Below are 25078 nucleotides of genomic sequence, written 5' to 3' on the forward strand. Positions count from 1 at the left end.
ACAAAGAGGCAAGGCTCAACTACAGGCAACATTCCTATGAACAAAAATAAAAAATCAGCAGGAGTTGAAACAAATGGAAAGAAATTCTTAATGACTTGAAATTGAAGGGGAATGAAAACAAGAGAGTATAGCAGTGTTGTATTTGAAACCAATAATTAACTTTTAAAACAACTAAACAGAATGAGTTAGGTAGTCTTCCTTCTGTTTCTAATTTGTGAAAAAGTCCAAGGTGTATTGGTCTTAGCTCTTCTTGGGAGGTCTGGTAGAATCTGCACTAATACTACCTATCCCTTGCCTTCTATTGGAAAGGAGGTTTATAATGCCTGTATTGATTTCCTAAGGGGTTATACTACAGTTTGAATAATTTACCTGATCTTGATTTAAGTTTGGTTTATGGTATCTGTCTAGATAATTATCCATTTCTCTAGCTTCATATTTTATCTTGATTCTCCAGTTTGTAGAAAGAACTAATGATTTTCAAAAGTTTTCTCAGTTTCTCATGTTATGTCTCCCTTTTCATTTCTGATTTTGTTAATTTGGATACTGTCTCTGTGCCCTCTGGTTAGTCTGGCTAAGGATTTTTCTATCTTGTTGATTTTGTCAAAGAACCAGCCTCTGTGCACTGTTCTTGTTGTTTGTAATTGGTTCATTTCTGCCCTGAATTTGATTATTTCCTGCTGTTTATGTCTCTTAGGTGTGTTTGCTTCTTTTTGTTCTAAAGCTTTCTGGTGTGCTGTTAAGTTGCTTGTGTAGGATCTCTCTGGTATGTTTATGAGGGCACTTAGTGCTATGAATTTTTGTCTTACTACTGCTTTCATTGTGTCTCATAAGTTTGTGTATGCTGTGTCTTCATTCTCATTGAATTCTAGAAAGTCTTTTATTTCTTTATTTCTTCCCTGAGCAAGTTATCATTGTGTAGAAAGTTGTTCAGTATGTGGCTTTCTAATGTTTTTATTATTATTGAAGTCTAGATTAGTCTGTAGTGATTTGATAGGATGCATGAGAATATTTCAGTCTTCTTGTATCTGTTGAGCCTTGATTTGTGACAGATTATATGATCCATTTTGGAGAAGATGCTGGGGAAAAGAATATATATATATATATATATATATATATATATATATATATATATATATTAGTTTGGCTAAATGTTTATCTATCTTGTTGATTCTATCTATCTATCTATCTATCTATCAATCTATCTATCTATCCATATATATGTATTATTGTAGGGTGAAATGTTCCATATGGAAGAGTCAGAAAGACTTAAGGAGGTAAAGAGGATGGCAACCCATAGAAAGAACAACAGAGTCAACTAACCTGGACACTTCCGGGCTTCCAAAGTCTAAGTCAAAAACCAAGAATCATACAGGGGATGGTTCATGGCCCTGGGCATGTGTGCAGCAGAGGACTGCCTTCTCTGCTCAAAATGGGAGAGGATGCACTTAACCTAGTAGAAACTTGATGCCCCAGGAAAAAGGGAAGCTGGTGGAGGTGAGGTCCTGGTTGCTGGGTGGCTGGGAGAGAAACCTCTCAGAGGCAGCAGGAAGAAGATGGGGAGAAGACCTCAGGGAAGAGGGACCAGGAAAATGGGACAACTTTGGAATGTAAAAAAATATTTTAAAATTTAATTTAAAAAGAAAAAAAAGAAACATAATTGAAAAATATACATCTACATTGAGTTTGAAAAGGAGCAGATGGTTTCCTGGCAGAGAAAATGGCATTAATACAGTACTCTTTGACCTGGCCACTATGTGCAATGTTAACTTCTGTCATCTGTAACATGACACACACAGCTACAGCCAATGGCCTGTGTCTCAATCATCTGACCTTACTTAACACTGAAAGTGCATTGGGCATATCTTCAAAGTTGGAAATTCAATATTCCTTGGATTATGCTAAAGTTCCCAAAGTATATACCTATCAATCTAGGTTGTCTTCATTCACCTGACATGAATAAATACATGCTGGCAAATTAGAAAATTATTACTCTGTCACCACCAGCTGAATTTTTTTGGTAATGGTGGCTCCAGTGTTAGTGATTGGAAGCAATCTTATTAAAACCACCATCTCAACAAAAGTAACATATTTAAAAAGTCGTTCACTTGCCTCCCTGTCCAATTTAAGGAGAAAAAACAACCATGGCATTAATCAAACATTGGGTTAAATGTAAGCTGAATACTTCATGGAATCTGTCATGGAGCCTATGGTGGGTCCCACCATAAATTTCATTGTGTGGACAGAAACTATTGTATATCAAGTACATTGACATAAAATGGGCCTTTTCATTTCCAGAAGTGATAGCCACTTTCCATTCCATGATATTGGTACTTGACATGTGTAGTTAACAATATCTGACCAGCTTTCATGATTCATGTTTTGTTACCTAAAACATAACAACTGTTCCTAACCATAATTTCTGTTATTCATGTTTTATTCCTCAAAATATATTGCATGTTTCTAACCACAAAAGAACAAATGACTGTGATTGTGTAGACCATACAACCTACATTATGTATCATTTGACATAGAGTAAAACAGAAAAAAAAAACGTGATTGAGAGAAAAATGTAACTGTAAATTGGCACAGGACTTTCTGGTTTTGATTTTTGGATGCTATATACCTTTGTGGTTCAGGGTGGGGCTGAGGCTGGGGATATTTCAGCTGAGCTTCTGAGTGTAATTTTGTGACCCTGATGTATCAGTAGTGACTTATCATTTGCCTTGTCCTGTGGTTGAGTTCTGTTGGATTTCAGTGGGCCCAATGATGTAAAGGCTTTAGCACATTTAGTGATGTAACCACTGTCCAGTACGAATAGTTTTATAATGATGAAGACTACAGTAATGTGCAAAGTCTTCATTATACTAAACAAGTACATTAGGACTCTGTGGGTGTGTCCTGAGTCACAGAGGGTATGTTTAAGACTTAAGGTGTGTCCTGAGTCACAGGTGGCATGTTTAAGACTCAAGGCACATGTCCTGAGACACAACAAGCATGTTTAGGACTCTGGGGGCATGTTTAAGAGTCAGGAGGCGTGTCCTGTGTCACAGGGGGTGTGTCCTGAGTAACAGGAAGCATGTATAGGACTCTAGAGGTGTATTTGAGACTCAGGAAGTGGGTCCTGAGTCACAGGGGGTGTGCTTAGACTCTACCATGTATTCTTTCATGATAATGAAGACTAGAGAATTGTGCAAAGGCTTGACTGTATTAAATACACTCACAGGGTTTCTGTCTTAGTGTTTCCATTGCTATGAAGAGAAATCATGAACAAGGCAACTTCTATAAAAGCAACAGTCTACTTGGGACTGGCTTACAGTTTCAGAGATTTAGTCCTTTGTCATCATAGCAGGAATCATGGCAGGCATGCAAGCAAACATGATGCTGGCAAAGAAGGTGAGAGTTCTGCATCTTGATCTAAAGGCAGCCAGGAAGAGACTGTCTGCCAGGGAACTAGTAGGAGGGCCCATTCTGCACCATGTGGAACTTCAAAGCCTTCAGTGATGTACTTCCTCCAAGGCCACATCTCATAATAAATTCTTCCCACTCCATGAGCCAAGAAAATTTATCCTACCACATTCCACTGACTGCCCCCCCTATGATTGTGGAAACACATGATTGTATGGAGACCATATTTAAAAATAGCGTAATACAAAATATGTAAGGTTCGAATTAAAAGTCCCATCATCCATAGAAGTCTCATAAAAGTTAAAAGTCCACAGTTCAAAGTCCCTTCTGAGATCATTTCTCTCATGTAACTATAATCCCCTATACATTCAAAAAACTAACACATACTATCCATCCAAATTCACAGGATATACTTCACCATTCCTAAATGCCATTGTGAGGAAATACTGGGCCAAAAGAAGACCAAAAGCCAGCAAGGAAATCTCTGTACTCTGCATCTCCAGGTCTGCTGTCAATGTGTTCTTCAGACCTCCAACTGCTTCCAGCTTTGCTCACTGAAGCACAATTCTTTCTCTTTGACTGATTATATTTCCTGAAAGTAGTTTTCCTGAGAAGGTATCCCATAGCTCAGAATCTAAACCTCTTGGGGTCTACAAAGTAATTTCAAAATTACAGCTTCTTGTTCCAGTATCTGGGATCCACAGATGATCTGCGCTCCTCAAAAGAAGCTGGGTCTCTCTCCAGCTCTTCTCTCTATAGCACACTAGGTTCTGTTTGACTCCACTCAATTGCTGCTGCTGCTCTTTCTGCTCATCCCACAGGACTGACATCTTCAATATGCTGGGTTCTTCTGTGACAAACATTCTTGACTGCATTCCTCTCATGCTCCCTTCATGGTGCCAAGCCTTAGCTGCACTGCATGAAACATTCATGCCTAAATCCAGTGCCACCTGAGTGAGTTTTACACAGGATTGAGTCAAGCTGCAGCACAAGGTACAACCTTCGCCACCTCTGGAATACAACTTCTTTCTCCTCTCAGAAAACACTTACCAGAAGATGTCACCTCAGTGATGCTGGTTTCTTCTTCATCCCCATTAATTTTTTTTTAACTACAGCCAACCAGCTTCAGTTGTCTCAGTCGTCCCTTCTGTTTTTGCCTCTAAAAGCAGAGCCACATGGACAAACCAGCTGAGTTCCTCTGCTTGCTGGGGCTGTAACATGGTCCCTTCTATTGCTTCATCACCAGCTTTTTATTTTTCAACAACTTCACTGCCTAAGCTCAGCTGTCCTTGAACTTGCTCTGTAGATGAACCTTGAACTCAGATCTGCATGGCTCTGTCTTCTGAATGTTGAGTAATACGTGTGTAACACTTTGCCCATACCTAAGCTTTTTATTACCTAAAACTTGTTCTGTATCAGGATGACTTGAATCAGGGATCTGCATGATGTTCATCTCCTGGGATTTAAGGTGTGTACCACCATGCCTGGACTTAAATATATCCTATATCCTTTAAGATTTTAAATTGAAAACCCAGTATAGTAATCAAAATCCGTCAATTGTCAATTTGACACATACTTGTATTTCCTTATGTCCACATAAAAACAATAAACCAGTTAATAATAATGCATAACATTATACAGTTCTCATCCACACAATTTCACATCCATATGTGTAGGTGGATGGAATCTTGCCATAATAGCACCATTTCTTTAATAACATTGTGGATCTTTGATCACAGGATATACCTTCATTAAACTTCCTGGTGAGATTTTCTCTTTGAAGCTAACATTTCATATTTTTCCTTTCTAAGATTACTAAGCATGATCAAAACAATCACCATGAGAGTAAACACAGGCCAAAGGCTATGATTGGCTTTCCTGAGACTTCCTTTGTCAATGCAATTAACAAAATAAACCTCTTTATTTTCAGATGAGAGCAAAAGACAACAACATTCTTCAGCAAAGCATTAAAAAACTATATACAAAGTTCAAACCACCCTTAGTACATATGTGTTCCACTAGCATGGCCCATGAAGTTCCACTTAATGCATGTACAAATCAAAAGTCTAAAAATCCACATTGCTTCGAACAAAAGCATGGTCAGGCCTACCAATAAGAATACTTAAGTCTGGGGTACCAACTTCTTTCTCAGATAGAATTTCCATTGCTAAGAAGAGACATTGTGACCAAGACAACTGTTTTAAAGGCAAATAGTTAATTGGGTCTGTCTTACACTTTCAAGTATTTAGTTCATGACCAACATAGCAGGAAGAATGTCAGCATGCAGGCAGCCATGATGCTGGAGAAGGAGCTGAGAGTTCTGCATTTTAATGAGAGGGCAGTCAGGAAGAGACTGTCTTCCAGCTGAGTGTTAGGAGAGTCTGTTTTTTACTGGCCAGAGCTCCAAAGACCACCATCATAGGAGTTCACTTCCTTCAAAACAGTAACATCTATTCCCACAAGGCCAAACATACTAATATTGTCACTTCTTAGAGACAAGCATATTCAAATCACCACAGTTTATTCTTACTATACATTCTTTCATCCATTTAAATACGATTAGGACATGCAGATGCTTTGCCACTGATTATTTTCAGAAGGTTTCTCTCTAGTATGTGTTGACTTTTGTATTCAGAGAATACTGTGGCATGTAAAGGATTTTCCAACTTGAGTACACTCACAAGATTTCTATCTAATTTGTGGTCTTTTATGTCTTTGGAGACTACAGTGATAGTCACAGGCTTCTCCATGTTTGTTACATTCGTAAGGTTTCTCTAAAAAACAGTGTTACTTGAAGTATTTGGAGAGAACATTGTCATGCAAAGACTTTTCAACATTCATGGCATTCATTCAGTTTCTCTGCAGTTTGTGTTCTTTTATGTATCAGGCGATGCATGTGATGCATGTGATGCAAGGGCTTAACACCTTGATGAAACTGAGTCACTCTCTTGAATGTGTTCCATTATGCAGTTGCAGATAAAAGTGAATTGTCAGTTTTTCCACAGTGATTACATTAATGAGGCTTCTCTCCAGTGTGATTAATTTGTGTGTGTGTAAAGACCTATGACATGCAAAGGCTTTACCACATTGTGAATATTCAAGCAGTTTTCTCTCTGGTATGTGATTTCTCCTGTCATTGCAGATGAATGTGACTTGCAAGTGCTTTACAACACTGATTACATTCATGAAATTTCTCTCCTGTTCCTGTTCTTTTATAATAATGGAGATGCTAAAGTTGTGAAAAGTCTTTACCCCGTGGATCACATTCATGTGGTTTCTTCCAGTATGGGATCTTTTATGTTTTTGAGACTAGTGGGACATGCTAAGGCTTTAGCACAATGATTACATTCATAGTTCTGTCCAATATGGGTTCTTTTATGTTTTGTTGTGTAAAGCCTTTACCACATTGATTACAGTCATAATGTTTATCTCCACTGTGTGTTCTTTTATGTTTTTGAAGACTACTGTCACATGAAAAGGTGTTACCACACTGACCACATTCATAAGGTCTCTCTCTGGTATATGTTCTTTTATGATATTAGAGATGACTCCATATTGCCACATTGATTGCATTCATAAGGTTTCTCTCCAGTATGTGTTCTTTTATGTCTTTGGAGATTACTATGATGTGAAAAGGCTTTACCACATTGATTACATTCATAAGGTTTCTCTCCTGTATGTGTTCTTTTATGTCTTTGGAGATTACTGTGATCTGAAAAGGCTTTACCACATTGATTACATTCATAAGGTTTCTCTCCTGTATGTGTTCTTTTATGTCTTTGGAGATTACTGTGATCTGAAAAGGCTTTACCACATTGATTACATTCATAAGGTTTCTCTCCTGTGTGTGTTCTTTTATGTCTTTGGAGGGAACTTTGTTGTGTAAAGCCTTTACCACATTGATTGCATTCATAAGGTTTCTCTCCAGTATGTGTTCTTTTATGGTTTTGGAGATGACTTTGTTGTGTAAAGCCTTTACCACATTGATTACATTCATAAGGTTTCTCTCCAGTATGTGTTCTTTTATGGTTTTGGAGATGACTTTGTTGTGTAAAGCCTTTACCACATTGATTACATTCATAAGGTTTCTCTCCAGTATGTGTTCTTTTATGGATTTGGAGATGACTTTGTTGTGTAAAGCCTTTACCACATTGATTACATTCATAAGGTTTCTCTCCAGTATGTGTTCTTTTATGTCTTTGAAGATGATTGTGATTTGAAAATGCTTTACCACTTTGGTTACATCCATATGGTTTCTCTCCCGTATAACTTCTTTCATGTCTGCAACAGGAATGGGCACATGTTAAAGGTTTACCAAATTCATTAGCCTGATCAATCATTTTACCAATATGAATAAAATTTATAGTTGGTCTAATAATAAAAAACACTCAAATCTTAAGGTTTTATCATTTTGATGTTCATGGATGTACTTTTTTTACTGCGGGTTGCTTTACCTCTTTGAAAACTCCTGTGATGATGGGAACATTTATTACATGGCTCACATTTAAAACATCATTTTTCTATATGAGATTTCTTTATGTTTTTTTTTAACATGTCATAAGAAATATGGGATAACTCAGAGCATTAAAATACTAATTACATTCTTAGTTTTTCCTGTAGTGTGTATCACACAACAGTAGCACTGTGAACCAAGGTTTAACAAAATAATTTACATATTTCTAGTGCCCACAGAGATTTTCTGCAGTGTGACTTTGGGGATATTCCCAGTAAAGTCAGGTAACCAATTAATTGCAAACATTTATCATATTCAGAAAGTCTATCAAAGGCAGAATATTACATATCATCTCATTGTTCTGCAGTAGATAGGGGTACGTTGTTTCTTTTAGTATCTCTGTGCTCACAGGGTTTCATTCATTCTGACAATTGATACACCCATTAAAAAGGAAGAACAAAAGAAGGGTTTCCACATTGAATTCACACACATTGACTTTTTGTTCATTGCAGACATGATTAATGTTTCTCCCGGACAACATTCTTGACCTCATCATAAACTTAAAAGTTTCACTACAAGAATATGAGTATCACCAAATTTATCATGGAGTATTTGCTTATCAGAAGGTTATGGATACATGTTTATCACTATTCAATGTGCAACATCTAAATGTTATGAGACTATACAAATTGGTAGTTCCACAACATAGTTCTAATGGAGATACAAATCAAATAAAGGAATCACTTAAGGCATTGTTTCCTTCACTTCTTTCTTATGGAATTGCCTTGGAAACACCAATCAGATAACTGACATTAAGGTACATAGTTTTGGGAGAATATTATAATCATAGCTACAATAAAAGTACAGATATTTTACACACTTGCTTTTCTTTGAAGCTTCCAGATCATAGTAAAATTTCCTCACAGGCGTATTTGTATTAGCTTGAATATTAAAATTACCTTTCATGACTTCTAGAAGTTTGATGTAGTTGTTCTTCAGTATGATGGTCTTCCAAGTTATAGCCTGAAACAAAGGTACCAGAAAATAAATGATATGGTATTGGAATTAGGCAAAATCCAAGTTGCACTGAATTTTCACAGCAATAAACCTGATTTATTCAACTCAATATTACTTGTTCTCTACTGAAATAAGAAACAATCATCAATAACTCAGAAACATTTTTATATTGAAAAGCAAAAGAAAATTCACAGTGTTACCAATAGCAGTGAGGTTCCAGTAGGTCTCAAGCATCACATCTTTGTAGAGATTCTTCTGGGAAGGATCCAGCAAATTCCACTCTTCCTCAGTGAAGTTCACATGCACATCATCGAAACTCACTGCTTCCTAAAATATTCTATACATGTGTAAAACACAAAGCCTGATACTGACATCAGTACAAAGTAAAGTTATGCTACCTAGACAATATAATCTTATAATTCACATGATTCCTCCACTTATTTGCTGACACACAAATTATAATATAATCTCCATGTCAGTTTAGAAGAAACTTGAAACATTGACACTTGAACCCTTGACACAGGGTTCACCTGTATCACTCCTGAACCCTTTGAATAGGATATAGCCTTGCAACACAATGGCAATTGAGAGGGGTATGCATGGGGAAACAGATCAACTGTACTGAGCACACATCTGAAAAGCTGTATGATCAATTACTAACTACAAAAGTGATGGGCAAGCTGTGTGTATTTGCTCATGTTCTTAATCACAGAGGTACAGGCAGGTGTATGTCATTGAGTTGGATGCCAGCTTGGTCCATGCAATGAGTTTCAGAACAGCAAAAGTTACATGTTAAGAACCTCACTCTGCTACAAAAATAAAGCAGGAAACAAAAGTGATAGAATGAACTCACAGTTTTCTTTCTTTCTTTGTTTTTTTTTTTGTTTTTCGAGACAGGATTTCTCTGTGTAGCCCTGGCTGTCCTGGAACTCACTCTGTAGACCAGGCTGGCCTTGAACTCAGAAATCCACCTGCCTCTGCCTCCCAAGTGCTGGGATTAAAGGCGTGCGCCACCACTGCCCGGCATGAACTCACAGTTCTTTACTGAAGTTACTGCAAAGAATTATACATTCATTGCAGTTCTGTATTCATCTTGCATAAACATAAAGTGATCCAGTTTAAACAGCAACATTAATTAAATTTTACTAAAAGGAAATGCGTTTTAACAGTTAAAAATGAACAGATGAAAATATTAGCAATGTATATGTTTTTGTTTTTTGGGTTTTTTTAGTTTTGTTTTGTTTTGATGTTTTCCGAGACAGGGTTTCTCTGTGTAGCCCTGGCTGTCCCGAAACTCACTTTTTAGACCAGGCTGGGTTCAAACTCAGAAATCTGTGTGCCTTTGCCACCCAAGTGCTGGGATTAAAGGCCTGAGCCACCACTGTGCAGCTATGCTTGTCTTCTTAATGTATACTATAAAAGACAAAATGGTTTGGACATATGTGCTTCAGAGTCGGAGAAATCACTCATTTCTACAAGAAAGTAACTGGTCCAAATATTTTGGGCAGATTCAGAATCAGCCATGACAGTGAAGTTACTTAGAGGTCACCTCCTGATCTAACATGTGAGGAGCATCACCAGGGACCTCACAGGTGGTCACATCTGGCTGACTGTTTCCATGCAGCCCCAGAGAGGACCCAGCACCCCAGCTCCCACTGCTCAGCCGCCTGCCCCTACCCATTGTGGGCAGTAATCTTGTGCTCACCATGACTCGATTTCAGAGCTTCCCTGAGGTCTCTACACAGCACCCACAGCAGGGCTCAGAGCAGGACACAGAGAGCCACTTAAGACTGCATAGGAACAGTGAACTTGCAGACTGGCATCCAGAACAATTCGCCTCCTTGTCTGATTGGCAGGTCTGCATGGAAGCATTGATTGGCCAGTGAGTCTTACCACTCCTCAAGGTTAAAGTGTGCTTTTGAACATGAAAGAGAGCATTCAAACAAAGAAACAAAAGCAGACAATTAACTCACGTGAGCAGCAAGCAAAAAAATAAAAACAGAGAGTTGAGTTCAGGCTCACTTATTTCTTGCCATATTTTCATTAACATGACTTACCTTTCTCGATGCAGCAGATTCTAGTGGTGATCACCTTCATGTCACTTCTGAATTTTTGCCAGATCCTTCTTCCAGCAAGGTCCCTCACTGGGTCTCTCTTCTTCTCTCCAAGTCCCAAGTCCTAAGTTCCTAGTCCTTATTGCCTCCAAGTTCCAAGTTACTTCTTGCAAGTTCTCTTCCAAGTGCTTGCTACCTAATGCCTAATTCCTACTCCAAGTTGTACTCCAAGTTGTGCTCTCTGAAGTATCTGATTCTCTGCCATCTGCCTCTGCCTTTTATGTCTCACGTATAAGCCACACCTCTAAGTCACACCTTTAATCATGCCCTTATGTCTTGTCTCTAAATCTGATCTCTAGGTCACACTATTAAGTTACACACCTTTAAACTCACACACCTTCCATCTCACACACCCAAGGAAAGTCCTGGATATCCAAAGCAAGATGTTATCAGAGTGTACTCAGCTGTTGTAGGCTATTGTAATACAAGTCTCATGTCAGGGTATATGGCTCAAGATGGCTGCAAAGCTGATAGCCACTTTCTGCTAATAGTCAGCTCCCAACAGAAATGGGACAAAAAATTAGTCAACCTGAATCCAACTCTCTGTATTGGTTAGCTTCAAGAAAGGTAATAAAAATGGGACAAGAAATTACTCAGCCTGAATTGAACTCTCTGTTTTGGTTTTGTTTGCTGCTCACATGTGTTAATTTTCTGCTTTTGTTCTTGAATGCTGTCTTTTTTGCTCGAAATAAAAGGAACCATAGGTTAGAATCCAAAATACAACGAAAATTTGATAATAATTTGTCAGAGCCAGATTGTGCTGACCAAGAGGAAGAGGAAGTCAAATTTTATGAAGCTGAAATGCCCTCTCCCTATGTGTCTCCACATCTAAGTGCTCCCCCAATGGAGACAATGGTTGTAGATCCCAAAAAGGAATTACAGGACAAAATTCCTACCCTTAAACAACTGATAGAGTAGGAAAAAATGTATCAGGACTTAAGGAGAAGGGCAATTTGCTTCTAGTGATAACCAGATGCAATATTACCCAGGTTTATTTGCTCAAATTCAAAATGCAGCTATTGGGGGCTTGGCATAAACTTCCAGTAAAGGTGCATCTTTAACAACAGTCAGACAAGGGCCTGATGAGTGAATTTCTGACTTTGTTCCTTGATTAATGACAACAGCAGGGAGGATTTTTGGCAATGCAGAGGCAGGCATAGATTATGAGAAACAACTTGCATATGAAAATGCTAATCCTGCCTGCCAAGCGGCCATTAGACCTTATAGGAAAAAGACAGACCTTACCATGTATATCAGACTCTGTTCTGACATAGGTCCCTCTTACCAACAGGGATTAGTTATGGCAGCTGCCATGAAAGGACAATCAGTAAGAGATTTTTTGGCAAGTAAAGACAGAAAGGCATGTTTTAAATGTGGCAAGCCTGGACACTTTGCAAGAGATTGCTAGGTAGAAAATGAGTTAAGCCAGAGACAGTCTGGAAAACAGCATGGGCTCTGCCCAATTTGCAAATATGGTAAGGCATTGGGCTAGTAGGTCAATTTGTAGGTCTAAACAAGACACACAAGGTAACACCCTTTCCCATAATCACGGAAACGGGAACAGGGGCCAGCTCCAGGCTTATGGAGCAGTCTGTGTCCTACCAGCAAACACCAATCCCTTTCTGAACTCAGTCTAGCAACACCAGGAAGCACAGGACTGAACCTGAGTTCTGCCACCCACACAGTATTAATCCCAGAAATGAGAACTCAGGCCTTACCCACTGGAGTGTTTGGACCACTCTATCCTAATGTGTTTGGCATGATAGTGGGAAGAAGCAGTGCTACTATGTAGGGACTACAAATTTTTCCTGGAGTTATAGATAATGATTATCAAGGTGAGATTAAGGTAATGGCACAGGCAATTCAGATTATAGTCACCATTCCTACAGGAAAGAGGATAGCTCAACTATTGATACTTCCATTGTACCCTACTAATCACAAATATAAGAATCCTAAAAGAGGAGATCAAGGCTTTGGTTCCTCTGATGGATACTGGGTACAGCCTATAGTTAAACAAAAACCTATGATGACAATTTGGCTGGATGGAAAGGCATTCCAAAGCTTGGTTGACACAAGAGCTGATGTAACTATCCTAAAACAAAGTGATTGGCCTGCCACCTGGTCTCTTACCTCAACCTTAACCAATTTAAGGGGTATTGGCCAAAGTCAAAACACACTACAAGGCTCTAAGGTGCTGATGTGGAAAGATAAAGAAGGAAATACAGGAAATATACAATTCTATGTCATCTCAGGCCTTCCCATTAATCTCTGGGGCAGAGCTCTGTTATCCCAGTTGGGATTGATTATGTGCAGCCCTAATGAAGTAATCACGGCTCAAATGATAAACTCTGGATTTTCCCACAGGGAAAGGATTAGTAAAAAGTGAAGAAGAGATAATCTAACTTGGATCAGGCCGGGCAGTGGTGGCACACGCCTTTAATCCCAGCACTTGGGAGGAAGAGGCAGGCAGATTTCTGAGTTCAAGGCTAGCCTGGTCTACACAGTGAGTTCCAGGTTAAGCAGGGCTACCAGGTCCTCTTTCTGAAGGAAATACCAAGGCAGAACTAGTGACTCGTATAGCTGCAGTGACTTCATCAAATCAGAAATCTAATTTGGATCAGGCCATAAAGGCTCATGAGGTACATCACCTTAATTCTAAAACTTTAAAAGTTATGTTTAAAATTACCAGAGAACAAGCTAGACAAATTGTTAAACAATGTCAATCACGTGTTAAACTTTTACCAGTTCCTCATTTGGGTGTAAATCCAAAGGGACTGATACCAAAAAGTATCTGGCAAATGGATGTTACTCATTATAATGATTTTGGCAAGCAAAAATATATACATGTATGTGTAGATACATACAGTGGTTTCATTTATGCAACATTACAAACTGGAGATGCAAGCAAGCATGTGATTGCTCATATGCTTGCTACAATCGCCGTTTTGGGTGTGCCTAAACAGATAAAAACTGACAATGGCCCAGGTTATACAAGTTCCAGTTTCCACCAATTTTGTGAAAAATTGGGAATACTACATAAAATGGGTATTGCATATAATCCACAGGGCCAAGGTATGATAGAAAGGGCACATCAAACCATTAAATGTCAATTTGAAAAAAATTAAAAGGGGGAATGGGACCCTACCAAGGGATCCCCCAGAAATATCCTTCATCATGCACTCTTTATTTTAAATTTTTAAAATTTGAATTCTTTAGGAAAATCTGCTGCAGATAGATTCTGGCATCCTGATACCAAAAAGAATTTTGCAACAGTCTCTGGAAAGACCCGTTAACTGGAACCTGGAATGGACCAGATCCAGTGCTTATCTGGGGAAGAGGTTCTGTTTGCATATATTCCCAAACTGCAGATGCTGCACATTGGCTGCCCAAGAGACTGATTAAACAAATAGATAACAATAACAAATCCAGGGAGGAGAAACCCCCTGAGAAGCGTATTTTTTTCCTCACAGGAAACATGAAGATGCTTCACAATTGCCTTCAAACTGGAACAGATCAATGAGTAAACCTGACCTGAGAAGTTATCAGTGCTGAAGGAGACATCACCACCCATATCTCCAGGGTGGCTCTATTGGACTCTTGATTCCCTGACTTATGATTTAGTGGGGAACTAGATTGTTTTAGATTTATTTGGAATTTAGTTTGTTTAAACCCAAGAGAAAACCCACTATTACAGTTACTATAGTTGGTTTTTTTTTTTAGGTTTGAGATTGACTAGAGCAGGAACAGGAATTTCCTTACTTGTTTTCTTTAGATCAAAGCTATGATCAGGTTTGCATTTCTATAGGTTTAAATTCTGATACGAGACATTTATAAACAGAATAGAAGAGGCTTACACTTTTTACTCCTCTGATAAAGGGAGTTATGTGTTTCCCTTAAAAAAGAGTGTTGCTGTCATACTAACTATTCAGGTGTTGTTAAGTCTCTTGTCTTTTGGGACCATGTGGTTCAACAAACTGATGGCTTTTGTATGAGATGCTATTCAAATGAAACCCACACAGGTCCATTATTACAGGCTGGAAGTAGGGTACTCTGAAACCTCTGTCATCAAGACTGATGAGGATTAACCCCTAACTTACGCGCTAAGCAGGATAGCCAATGACGGGTAAGATAGCATACCCAGACCCTTTCCCCTAATGAAGGGAGGCCTCACCATTTTAAGACAGGAGCTCAATCAATGGCTGTTGAGTATCCAAGGATGAGAAAGGGAGGCTGGGGTCCTTTGCTCCAACCTAGGACAGGCACGGTTTCCATAAGTTTTCCCAGCCTTCCCTTTTGAAAAAAATAATTAAAAAGGGGGACCTATTGGGGGCCAACTTTTAGCAGAAAGTGGCTATCAACTTTGCAGCCATCTTGAGCCATATACCCTGACATGAGACTTGTATTACAATAGCCTACAACAGCTGAGTACACTCTGATAACATCTTGCTTTGGATACCCAGGACTTTCCTTGTGTGAGATTAAAGGTGTGTGACTTAGAGATCCGATTTAGAGACAAGACCTATGGGCATGATTAAAGGTGTGACTTAGACGCATGGCTTAGATGTGAGACAAATAAAAGGCAGAGCCAGATGGCAGAGAATCAGACACTTTAGACTGAGTAGAGAGAAAGACTCTTTAGGGAGAAAGTTCAGAGATTACAACTTGGAGTACAACTTGGAATAGGAATTAGGCATTAGGTAGCAGGCACTTGGAAGAGAACTTGGAAGAAGTAACTTGGAATTTGGAGGCACTAGGGACTAGGAACTTAGGACTTGGAACTTGGAGAGAAGAAGAGAGACTGAAGAATAAACGGGATTGAATCACATTCTGTCTGGTCTCCATTCTTGGAGTCCGTCCTCACTCTCTCTCTTGCCGAACCCTGACCCTCGAACCAGAGCAGCAGTTTGGGCTGGGATACAGTGGCCACCCCAAACATGGGGCAGCCCAGGCCTCAACATTTTGCTCGGGTCTCGACAGTGAACCAGGCTCATCTCCCTCCACAGATAGGGGGGCATTTGTCTCCTTTGTAGAAAACATGTTTGGTAGACATTAGGTGAAGATTCTGGGGAGAATTTTAAATTGTGTGACAAATAAAAATGAGTATAGACTTGTTCTCTATCCTTTTCATTTCCTTTTCTATTTTTGTTTTGTTTCTGTGTTTATTTATTTTTTCAAAAGTGTGTCCTTTAGACCAGTGTGCTCTCAAACTCAATAAGAAGTTGCAGTTGACTTTGCACCCCAATCCCATGGCTTCTTACATCACTTCAGGGCCATCTACTTACCTCATGTATCCTTTCTGTTTGTCTGTTTGATTTGGATTTGTTCTTTGAGAAAGTGTCTCCTTATGTCACCCGAACTGTCTTGGAAATAATGTAGTCCAGGCTGGCCTCAAACTCAGAGAAATGCAACAGGTTCCTTCACGTGTATGTTGGGAATAAATGGTGGGCTAAGCTTCCTCCAACTATTCTCATTGTTTGGATCAATTTTGTCTTCTGAAATTTACATTCAGAAAGAAAACAGTGACACACATTCAGATAAGTGGGCTTTTTTCCCATGAAAACAGATATTTTTATATGAATTCTTCTTCTGATTAAATTACCCAATTTATTAAAATGCTGAATATCATCAACAGGAATCAAAAGCAATGCAAAACTGTGATGTGGTTTTTGTACCCAGAAGATTCAACCTTCATATACCTTGTGGCTAATCCATTCCAAGAACGTGTCTTTCTAACCCTATAATGAGGCGTTTTTTATTCTCCAGGAAGAACTACAACTTGAGTTTTCAACACTAAAAAGCATCAGTGTTGCAGTCATAGTGAAAATTCAGATTTTTTAATCATTGAGCTTCCAACCTACTTTGGGATTGTGTCACTTAGAGTTTTGCTTTTTTATGTTGAAATCCTGCATTTCTTCTGAAATCTCACCAAAATCATGGGGATTTAGACGTCTGGGATATTTGACTGGAGTCCCTAAATTAGCCCCCTACTCCCACACAGTTTATAATAGTCTCCCAAGCCATAGTCTGACTGCAACTTCTTTTGGCTTCATTCCCTGAGACTGGTAAACTCGCCCAGGAGCCTGTTTCCAAAGAAACCTGCCTATTTATTTAAATTTGGCTGAATTGGCTCATCCCTTTGTCGGAGAAAAAAACGGGAATCATCTTGGTGAAGAAATACAGGAAAAGTTGAGTCCCCAGCAGGTGGCCCAGATCCTTCCTGGTCACATGAGAATCAATTTCTCTCCCCCCCTTTTTTTTCTTAACTGGAAACATCAAATTTTGGACTTGATAAGTAACCTGTCCTCAGCTACTGCTTAATTCTGGGTTCAGGACCTCACTGGCTCTCTCTGCTGAGTCTCTGACATGCCAGAGTTAACACTCATCAGAACAAAGACTAAGTCTTTGTTTTGGGGAACCTCTTATAAGATGTATTGAGGTTACTTCCCCTGCATAAACAGTCCTTTCTAGCACAGGTTATCAATTGGGACCCCAATCTCAGTCTCGAGATCTCCAGCAAACTCTGGGAAGATGGGTACTACGGGATCCAAAATTGATACCTCTTGGATGTGTGCTGTGAAAATTATCCAAACTGGGGTCCTCTCAGAACTTGCCCTCCTAAACGCAGCCTGATCCTATTTTCATCTTTGGCTTGGTCCTAATGCACTATAGATCATCGGTCTACATGGTCACTAGAGGGCACAATAGACTTTAATGCTCAGTGGGTTGTTTGTTTGTTTGAACTGTGCTCCTGCCCCTTCCTCTGTAGTAGGTGCTCAATGGCTCAATTCTTGTTGGCCAGGGTTACAACATCCGTGAATCCTCTTTTATCTGGGGATTTGGATCTGGAGTCATCTCCATGACTGAACCACAGGAGTCATTGCCCCATCCCTTCCTTGATCCCAATCTACTTCTCTCTTCTGAGACACAGGCCAAGGCCCAGCCTCTGCTGTCTTACCCTCCTCCAATGTGTCTCTTCTCACTGTCCCTCCTTCTTCCTCACTGCTACAGGTTTCATTTGATAATCGACTGCCTCCTCTTTACTCATTATCTTCCTATCCTCTTCCCTCCTCATTGCTCACTCTGCCCTCTTCCTCTTCTACAACCCTACAACCCACACCCTGGTCTCTGTCCACACAATGGCTTGTCCCACAAGAATTCTCTCCTGTGGCGTCTCACATGCAGGCCTCTGATCTTCTCTGCTCACTGTCTTCCAGGTGGCAAGAGCTGAGGGGCTTGTTTGAGTCCACATTCATTTCTCCATGTAGGACCTCTCCCAGATTGAAAAATGACTAGGTTCCTTCTCTGCCAAAACATCCACCTATATTAAAGAGTTCTGCTACCTTTGCCAGGCTTATAACCTAACTTGGCATGACCTATATGCCATACAAGCTTCTGCACTGACTCCTGAGGAATGTGGATGGGTTCAGGAAGCCACCAGGCAGTATGCAGACCAGACCTATCTAGTGGACAATACAGTCCCTGTGGGTAACGTGGCAGTGCCCATGAGAGAACCCAACAGGAATTACCAGCCAGATCAAAATGACAACCTCAAAGTCTGCTGCCTCCTTCATGGTGTTGAATCAGTCCCAAAGAAAGTTGTTGACTTTAATAAGCTCTGTGAAATCACACAACAAGCAGATGAAAATCCAGTCATTTTTCTAAATTGATTATGGGAGACTATGATCTGATATACCTACCTGGACTTTGTCTCTTCCTCAGTGGAAGCCACAGTTCTTGTTACTCCTTTTATTTCTCAGCCATGGTCAGATATTCGAAAAAAGCTAAAATAGGCTGAGGGTGGTCTCCAACCTCCCATGCAGAAGTTGGTGAAAATGGATTTTAAACTCTTTAGCCCCTGGCTGAGTCTTCCCAACATGATGGGCTACAGCAGAAGGCCACGCCCCAAGCGCAAGCCTTAGCAGCCACCCTGAGGCCAACAGAGGGAACTAGGGAGGTCTGCATGCCCAATCCTTCTAGGGTCAAGCCTAAGTCAACGCTGCCAGGGATGTGTTTCAAGTGCAGCTGAGACGGACATTGGTATCTCAGCTGATCAACCCAAGGCAGCCCATCAAGTCATGCCCTGCCTGCTGGCAGCCTGGCTACTGGAAGTCAGAGTGCCCAGGTTTGGCTTGTCCTCTTTGCCCAGCCATGAAGGCCTAGCCCCATCCCAGCGTAACACAACAGGTAGCTGGTAAGTCCATCTCACTCCTGGTGCACTGTGGGACTACCTTCTCTGTTTTAACTCTCCATTCAGGTCCCATGATACCATCACCAAATCTGTCATGTGGCGGGGTGTCAGGGTGTTGATGGAACCCCCTCATTTCCACCTAAGACCCTGCCATCCCCGTCTTTTTTTTTTTTTTTTTTTTGGTTTTTTGAGACAGGGTTTCTCTATATAGCCCAGGCTGTCCTGAAACTCACTCTGTAGACCAGGCTGGCCTGAAACACAGAAATCCACCTGCCTCTGCCTTCCAAGTGCTGGGATTAAAGGTGTGTGCCATCAATTATTGATCATTATTGGTTATCAATTAGTATTTCTAATTATTGATTACCATTTATTGATTATTGATTATTGGTCGGCATTGATTATTGATTGTTATCCCATCAGCGTCATCCCCCTGCTTCTGCCTCCCGAGTGCTGGGATTAAAGGCATGCACCACCACCACCGGCTAGTTTTGTTTTTTGTTTTGTTTTGTTTTGTTTTTGTTTTTGTTTTTGTCTTTTGTCATCCAAACAACTAGACCCCACCATATATGAATAGCAGCCATGTTTGGGACCCCTAGCATCATCAACAATTGAACTCACCCAGGAGGACCTCAAGATCACCCTGTTCCAGCCAGTCATGATATACTCTATCCATTGCCTTTCTGACCTGGGTCATTCCTCTCTTTCCCTCTTTGGACCCTCGAGAGTCCACATTTACTGTTCTTGGAAAACTCCCAAATCACATTGGCCTCCAAACCTGCCCTCAGCCTGGCAACCTTCCTGCATGTCCCATCATCCTCTGATACCCCTTCTCATTTCTGCCTAGGGGCAGTAGAGACCCTGTGCCCACCCCAGCCCAGTCTTCTAAAGCAACCTCTCACAGACCCCCTCCCCCCAACTCACCCTCTTTATGAACTCGAGCTCTCTCATAGACAATGATCATTGCCATTAAAACAGTTGAGGCAAACCACCTCCCTGTGGTGGCCTCTTCCCAAAAGGCTGAGTTAATTGCTTTAACCAGGGCACTGCAAACAGCCAAAAACCCAATGGGCTAACATGTGTGCCTTCTTAATAGTTTATATGCACTACTTTATTTTTTTTATTTTATATTTTATTTTTATTTTTTCATTTCTTAATTTATATTTATATTTACATTATATTTTATATTTTATTTTACACTTATTTTATTTGTTTATTTTATATTTTAATTTAATTTAATTTTATTTTATTTTATTTTATTTTATTTTTTGGTTTTTCGAGACAGAGTTTCTCTGTGTAGCCCTGGCTGTCATGGAACTTACTCTGTAGACCAGGCTGGCCTCGAACTCAGAAATCTGCCTGCCTCTGCCTCCCAAGTGCTGGGATTAAAGGCGTGCACCACCACCATCCGGCTATATTTTATTTTATAATTTATATTATTTTCTATTTTAATTTACTTTTATTTTTATATTTTACATTTTATATTTGATGTATTTTATATTTTATTTTATCTCTATTTTATATTTTTTTCTCACCACCAAGGACACACCCATTGTCAATTCTTCCCTTATAGCAAAATCTTTGAAGGCTCTCCAACTCCCAAAGGAGGTGGTCCTAATTCACTGCCAAAGGCGCCAGACCTCTCCAGACCCAGTGGCTTTGGGTTATGCCAGAACTGATTCAGTCACCCCAGGTTTGGCTTCCAGCTCCTCTACATCGAAATGCACATCCTCTTTCTGACATATTCCTACAAACCTCAATACATCAATAGTAAGGGGGCATGAATTAGGTGACTCAATATACCAAATTTTCTACAATTTGGGAGAAAAATTGGAAAATGATGTTGTTGACTTGTGCTCTTAGTATTTTTGGAAAAATTGTTGGAGGAAAAGAATGAGTTGAATGATAAAACTGAATGGCTGCAAATGTAAATAAACATTCTAAAGGTTTCTAAGTGTGCCCTTGAAGAGAATCTTCTCTCCTGTAGTCATAGAGCTCCAGTTGCAGAAAATCAGGCTGAAGGCATCACTTTACATTTTGCTAAATTACATGGAAAATTCAAGTCTCAGCCTCAGAGGGTGTCAGCAGTGAAAGAAAGTTAAAGAAAGTAAGGGCATTAATTGGCAAAGACTGAGATCCTACAATGTGGGATGTGGATATGTTGGTGGACCCTGTTGAAGCTGAGAACTTTGAATCTTCAGATTCTCAAGGTTTTACCTCACCTGAGGAAGTAGTACCCTCAGCCCCACCTAACCCATGCCTGTTTCACATGAGCAATTCAATCCCTCAGAGTCTGATACACCAGCAGTGATTTTCTCTGAAGAAAATGTCAGACAAGACAATACCTCAAGGCCCACCAATAGTTTCTATAACCAGACTCAAGACAAAACAGGCCTCTACAGGGAGGTTCGGGTGGGAGGGGTAGAAAGTGTAGTCCATGAGGAAATGTGCTATTCTACTAAGGAGGTTAATGAGTTTGCTGATTCATTCAAGCAGAAGTCTGGGGAATATGTGTGGGATAATGGTGGAAGACACATAAAACTAGATCAGGCTGAATTTATTGACCTGGGACCTCTGAGTGAAGATTCTAGGTATAATATGGAAGCTCACACACTTAAAAAAGAAAGAAAGAAAAGGTGTCAGAAGTTTGTTTGAATGATTGACTGAAACATTGATCAGAAGATGGCCTACTGAATAGGAGTTGGACACGCCTGATATGCCTTGGCTTAGTGTGGAGAAAGGGATTTTAAGGCTCAGGGAAATTGCAATGCTAGAGCAGATATGTTGTAGAAAACTTATTTCTCTACATTGGAAAAGCCTGAAATATGCCCTTCTCAAATCCCATAAGGAAAAAAACTGGTGAGAGGGGCACCAGCACATTTGAAGTGTTTTCTTCTTGCCTTTTCCCTTGCACTAGATCTTAGGGTTGGAGATGCTGCCATTCAATTAATTAATTTTAGTGCACTTAATCAAGCCCTGAGGTAGCAAGGACCAGGTGGCAGCATTGAATCACTAGAGACAATGCCCCGGCCACAGGGATTCAATGAGACCCTAGGGAAAGTGGCGAAAGAATGATAGAACAAGGGACATGAGGAAGAAGCACAGGTCTGAAGGTCGGATCAAGGGCTTGAATTTTATTGTTCAGGCTGCAGTTATAAATGCAAGCAGGCAGGAAGGTCATCTGACAGTCAGGGTCCAGGGTCATCCCATAATTGCAGACTTCTCTAAGCCCACAAGAATTCCTAGCCCAAGTTACTTATCTAAATATTTCCTCACAAGCAAGAAGGCAATTAAAACATTTCTCGGCTCGAGTTGCTTATCTGATTAAAATTTTCTCCCTGGCAGGAGCACAATGAAGTATTATTCCTTAACTCGATTTATTTACCTAACTAACATTTGCTCCCAGGCAGAAGGGAATCTCGGCTCCTGGCAAGACAAAGTGATCATTGTCATCAGAATGGACAGCTTAGACAGAATGACGTTTATAATGACCTAGTCCATAATGGTCAGCACAGGAGAGGGGAAAAAATTTATTTATTTATTTATTTATTTATTTATTTATTTATTTATTATACACATATTTATTTATTATATATTTATTTATATATTTATTCTTTCTTTATTTTATTTATTTATTTATTTATTTATTTATTTATTTATATTTGGGTTTTTCAAGACAGGGCTTTTCTGTGTAGTCCTGGCTGTCCTGGAACTCACCCTGTAGACCAGGCTGGTCTCGAACTCAGAAATCCACCTGCCTCTGCCTCCTAATTGCTGGGATTAAAGGTGTGCACCATGAATTATTGATCATTATTGGTTATCAATTAATATTGATAATTATTGATTACTGTTTATTGATTATTGATTGACATTGATTATTCATCATTATTCCATCACTGTGATCCCCCTGCCTCTGCCTCCTGAGTGCTGGGACTAAAGGCGTGCGCCACCACCACCCTGCCAGCAATTTATTTATTTATTTATTTATTTATTTATTTAATATCTGCGTGTGTCCTGTCACTCTCTTCAGATGCACCAGAAGAGGGTATCAGATCCCATTACAGATGGTTGTGAGCCACCATGTGGTGTCTGGGAACTAAACTCAGGTTGATCCAGTCCACTGCTGCTGCTGTTCTCGGTGATCATCCCATGGCACCAGCATCTCCAATACACTGGGGTTTTCTGCTGCAACTCAGCTTCACCAATAGCCTCTCATAGGCTCTCTTCATGGTGCCAAGGCTCAGTTCCTTTACATGACCCCTTCAGTCCTGGGCCATCAACTGCAACTGAGGCTGCACCTTCACCAGTGGTCATCCCCCTGCCTCACATGGTCACTCACGGTCACAGATTCTCTGTGCTCTCAGAAAACACTTCCCAGAAGACTTCACTTCAGTGATGCTGGTCTCTTTTAATCACCACTAATTTCTTAGCTCCAGCTAACCAGTATCAATTGTCCCTGTAATCCCTTCTATTCTGAGCCACATTGCCCAAACTGCTGAGTTCTACTGCTTGCTGGGGCTGGAACATCCCCCACCCCCTTATTCTATTACCAGCCTTCTGTTTTCTGACTCCCTCTCTGCCTAAGCTTGGCTTTCCTGGAACTCAATCTGTAGCTTGACCTTGAACACAGAGATCTGCAGGCATTTCTCCCGAGCACTGGGATTAAAGGTGTGGTCCACCCAGGTTGGATTTAAGTAGTGGAGTAATTGTAACCAGGAGCTCTCATTTAAAAAATCAGAAAATCCACAGATTGGGAGGTGAAATCCATAAAACTACAGAGAATCAACATTCAGAAAATATAAGTGCTTTTTAAGTCAGAAAGAAAGATACATGTAACTCATAAATTAGCAAAATAATTACTATTGATTATTGATTGGCATGCTCTTATCACTGGACCAACACAGAAGAGGAAACCAAGTAATGCACAAAATCTGTCAGGCTGAAATCAGAGGAAGGCAAAGGAAAACAGTGAGGCCTGTCACATGCCTCGGGGTGCAAACAGACAAAGCCCACTGGCATTAGAGCTCAACTATAGAGCCATCCATCTGCAGCAGGATAGAAACTGAACTGACGAGTTTCACTATTACTGTGTTGTAGTTAATCTGTGATTCCAAATCTAGCAGTGGGGAGCAGGAGAGATGGTCCAGTGATAAGAGCATGCCAATCAATAATAAATAATCAATGCCAATCAATGACCTTCAATCAGTGTTAATCAATAATCGATAACCAGTGCCAATCAATAATCAATGTTTATCAATGACCAATAATGATCAATAATTGATACCACATGCCTTTAATCCCAGCACTTGGGAGGCATAGGCAGAGGGACAACAATGAAGAAATAATGATCAATAAATAATGCTAATCAATAATCAATAAACAATTCTAATCAGTAATCAATAACCAATACTAATAAATGACCCATGAGCAAGCCTAATCAGTAATCAAAAATCAATAATATAATAATCAACAATCAATAATCAATCCTAATCAATGACCAATAACGACTAGTTTCACTGTTATTGTGTTGTAGTTAATCCATGATTCTAAATCTAGTAGTGGGGAGCAGAAGAGATTATCCAGTGATAAGAGCATGCCAATCAATAATCAATACTAGTCAATGACCTTCAATCAATACTAATCAATGATCAATAACCAATGTCAATCAATGATCAATACTAATCAATGACTAATAATGATCAATAATTGAGCACGGGGAAGTCCTCCACACTGGTCACACATTGGGTTCCAATAGGATGGGTCTGGATGGTTCATGGCCCCTCAAAAGCCAGGGGAAGGCTGGCTTAAACAGGGATGGGGAAGAGGGGAGGGGGTAACTTAATTAGCCACACCCCCGGGCAATTAGCCACGCCCCAGGCCTTTAGATTTAAATCTCTTGAAGTG

At 40.0% G+C, this 25078-nt stretch overlaps 1 protein-coding gene across 1 annotated transcript in view; it reads right to left on the minus strand.

Annotated features, from left to right (window-relative positions):
* Nucleotides 1-9635, minus strand: part of LOC143437301 (uncharacterized) — a 281257-nt gene extending 271622 nt beyond the window's left edge. Inside the window, 4 exon segments of the mRNA XM_076922110.1 lie at nt 6955-7686; nt 8818-8881; nt 9076-9202; nt 9594-9635. Of these exon segments, the coding sequence (XP_076778225.1) occupies nt 6955-7686; nt 8818-8881; nt 9076-9202; nt 9594-9635 (965 nt within the window).
* Between the last annotated feature and the right edge of the window lie 15443 nt (nt 9636-25078).

The sequence above is a fragment of the Arvicanthis niloticus genome, chromosome Y (assembly GCF_011762505.2).
Source record: "Arvicanthis niloticus isolate mArvNil1 chromosome Y, mArvNil1.pat.X, whole genome shotgun sequence".
Taxonomy (NCBI): Eukaryota; Metazoa; Chordata; class Mammalia; order Rodentia; family Muridae; genus Arvicanthis; species Arvicanthis niloticus.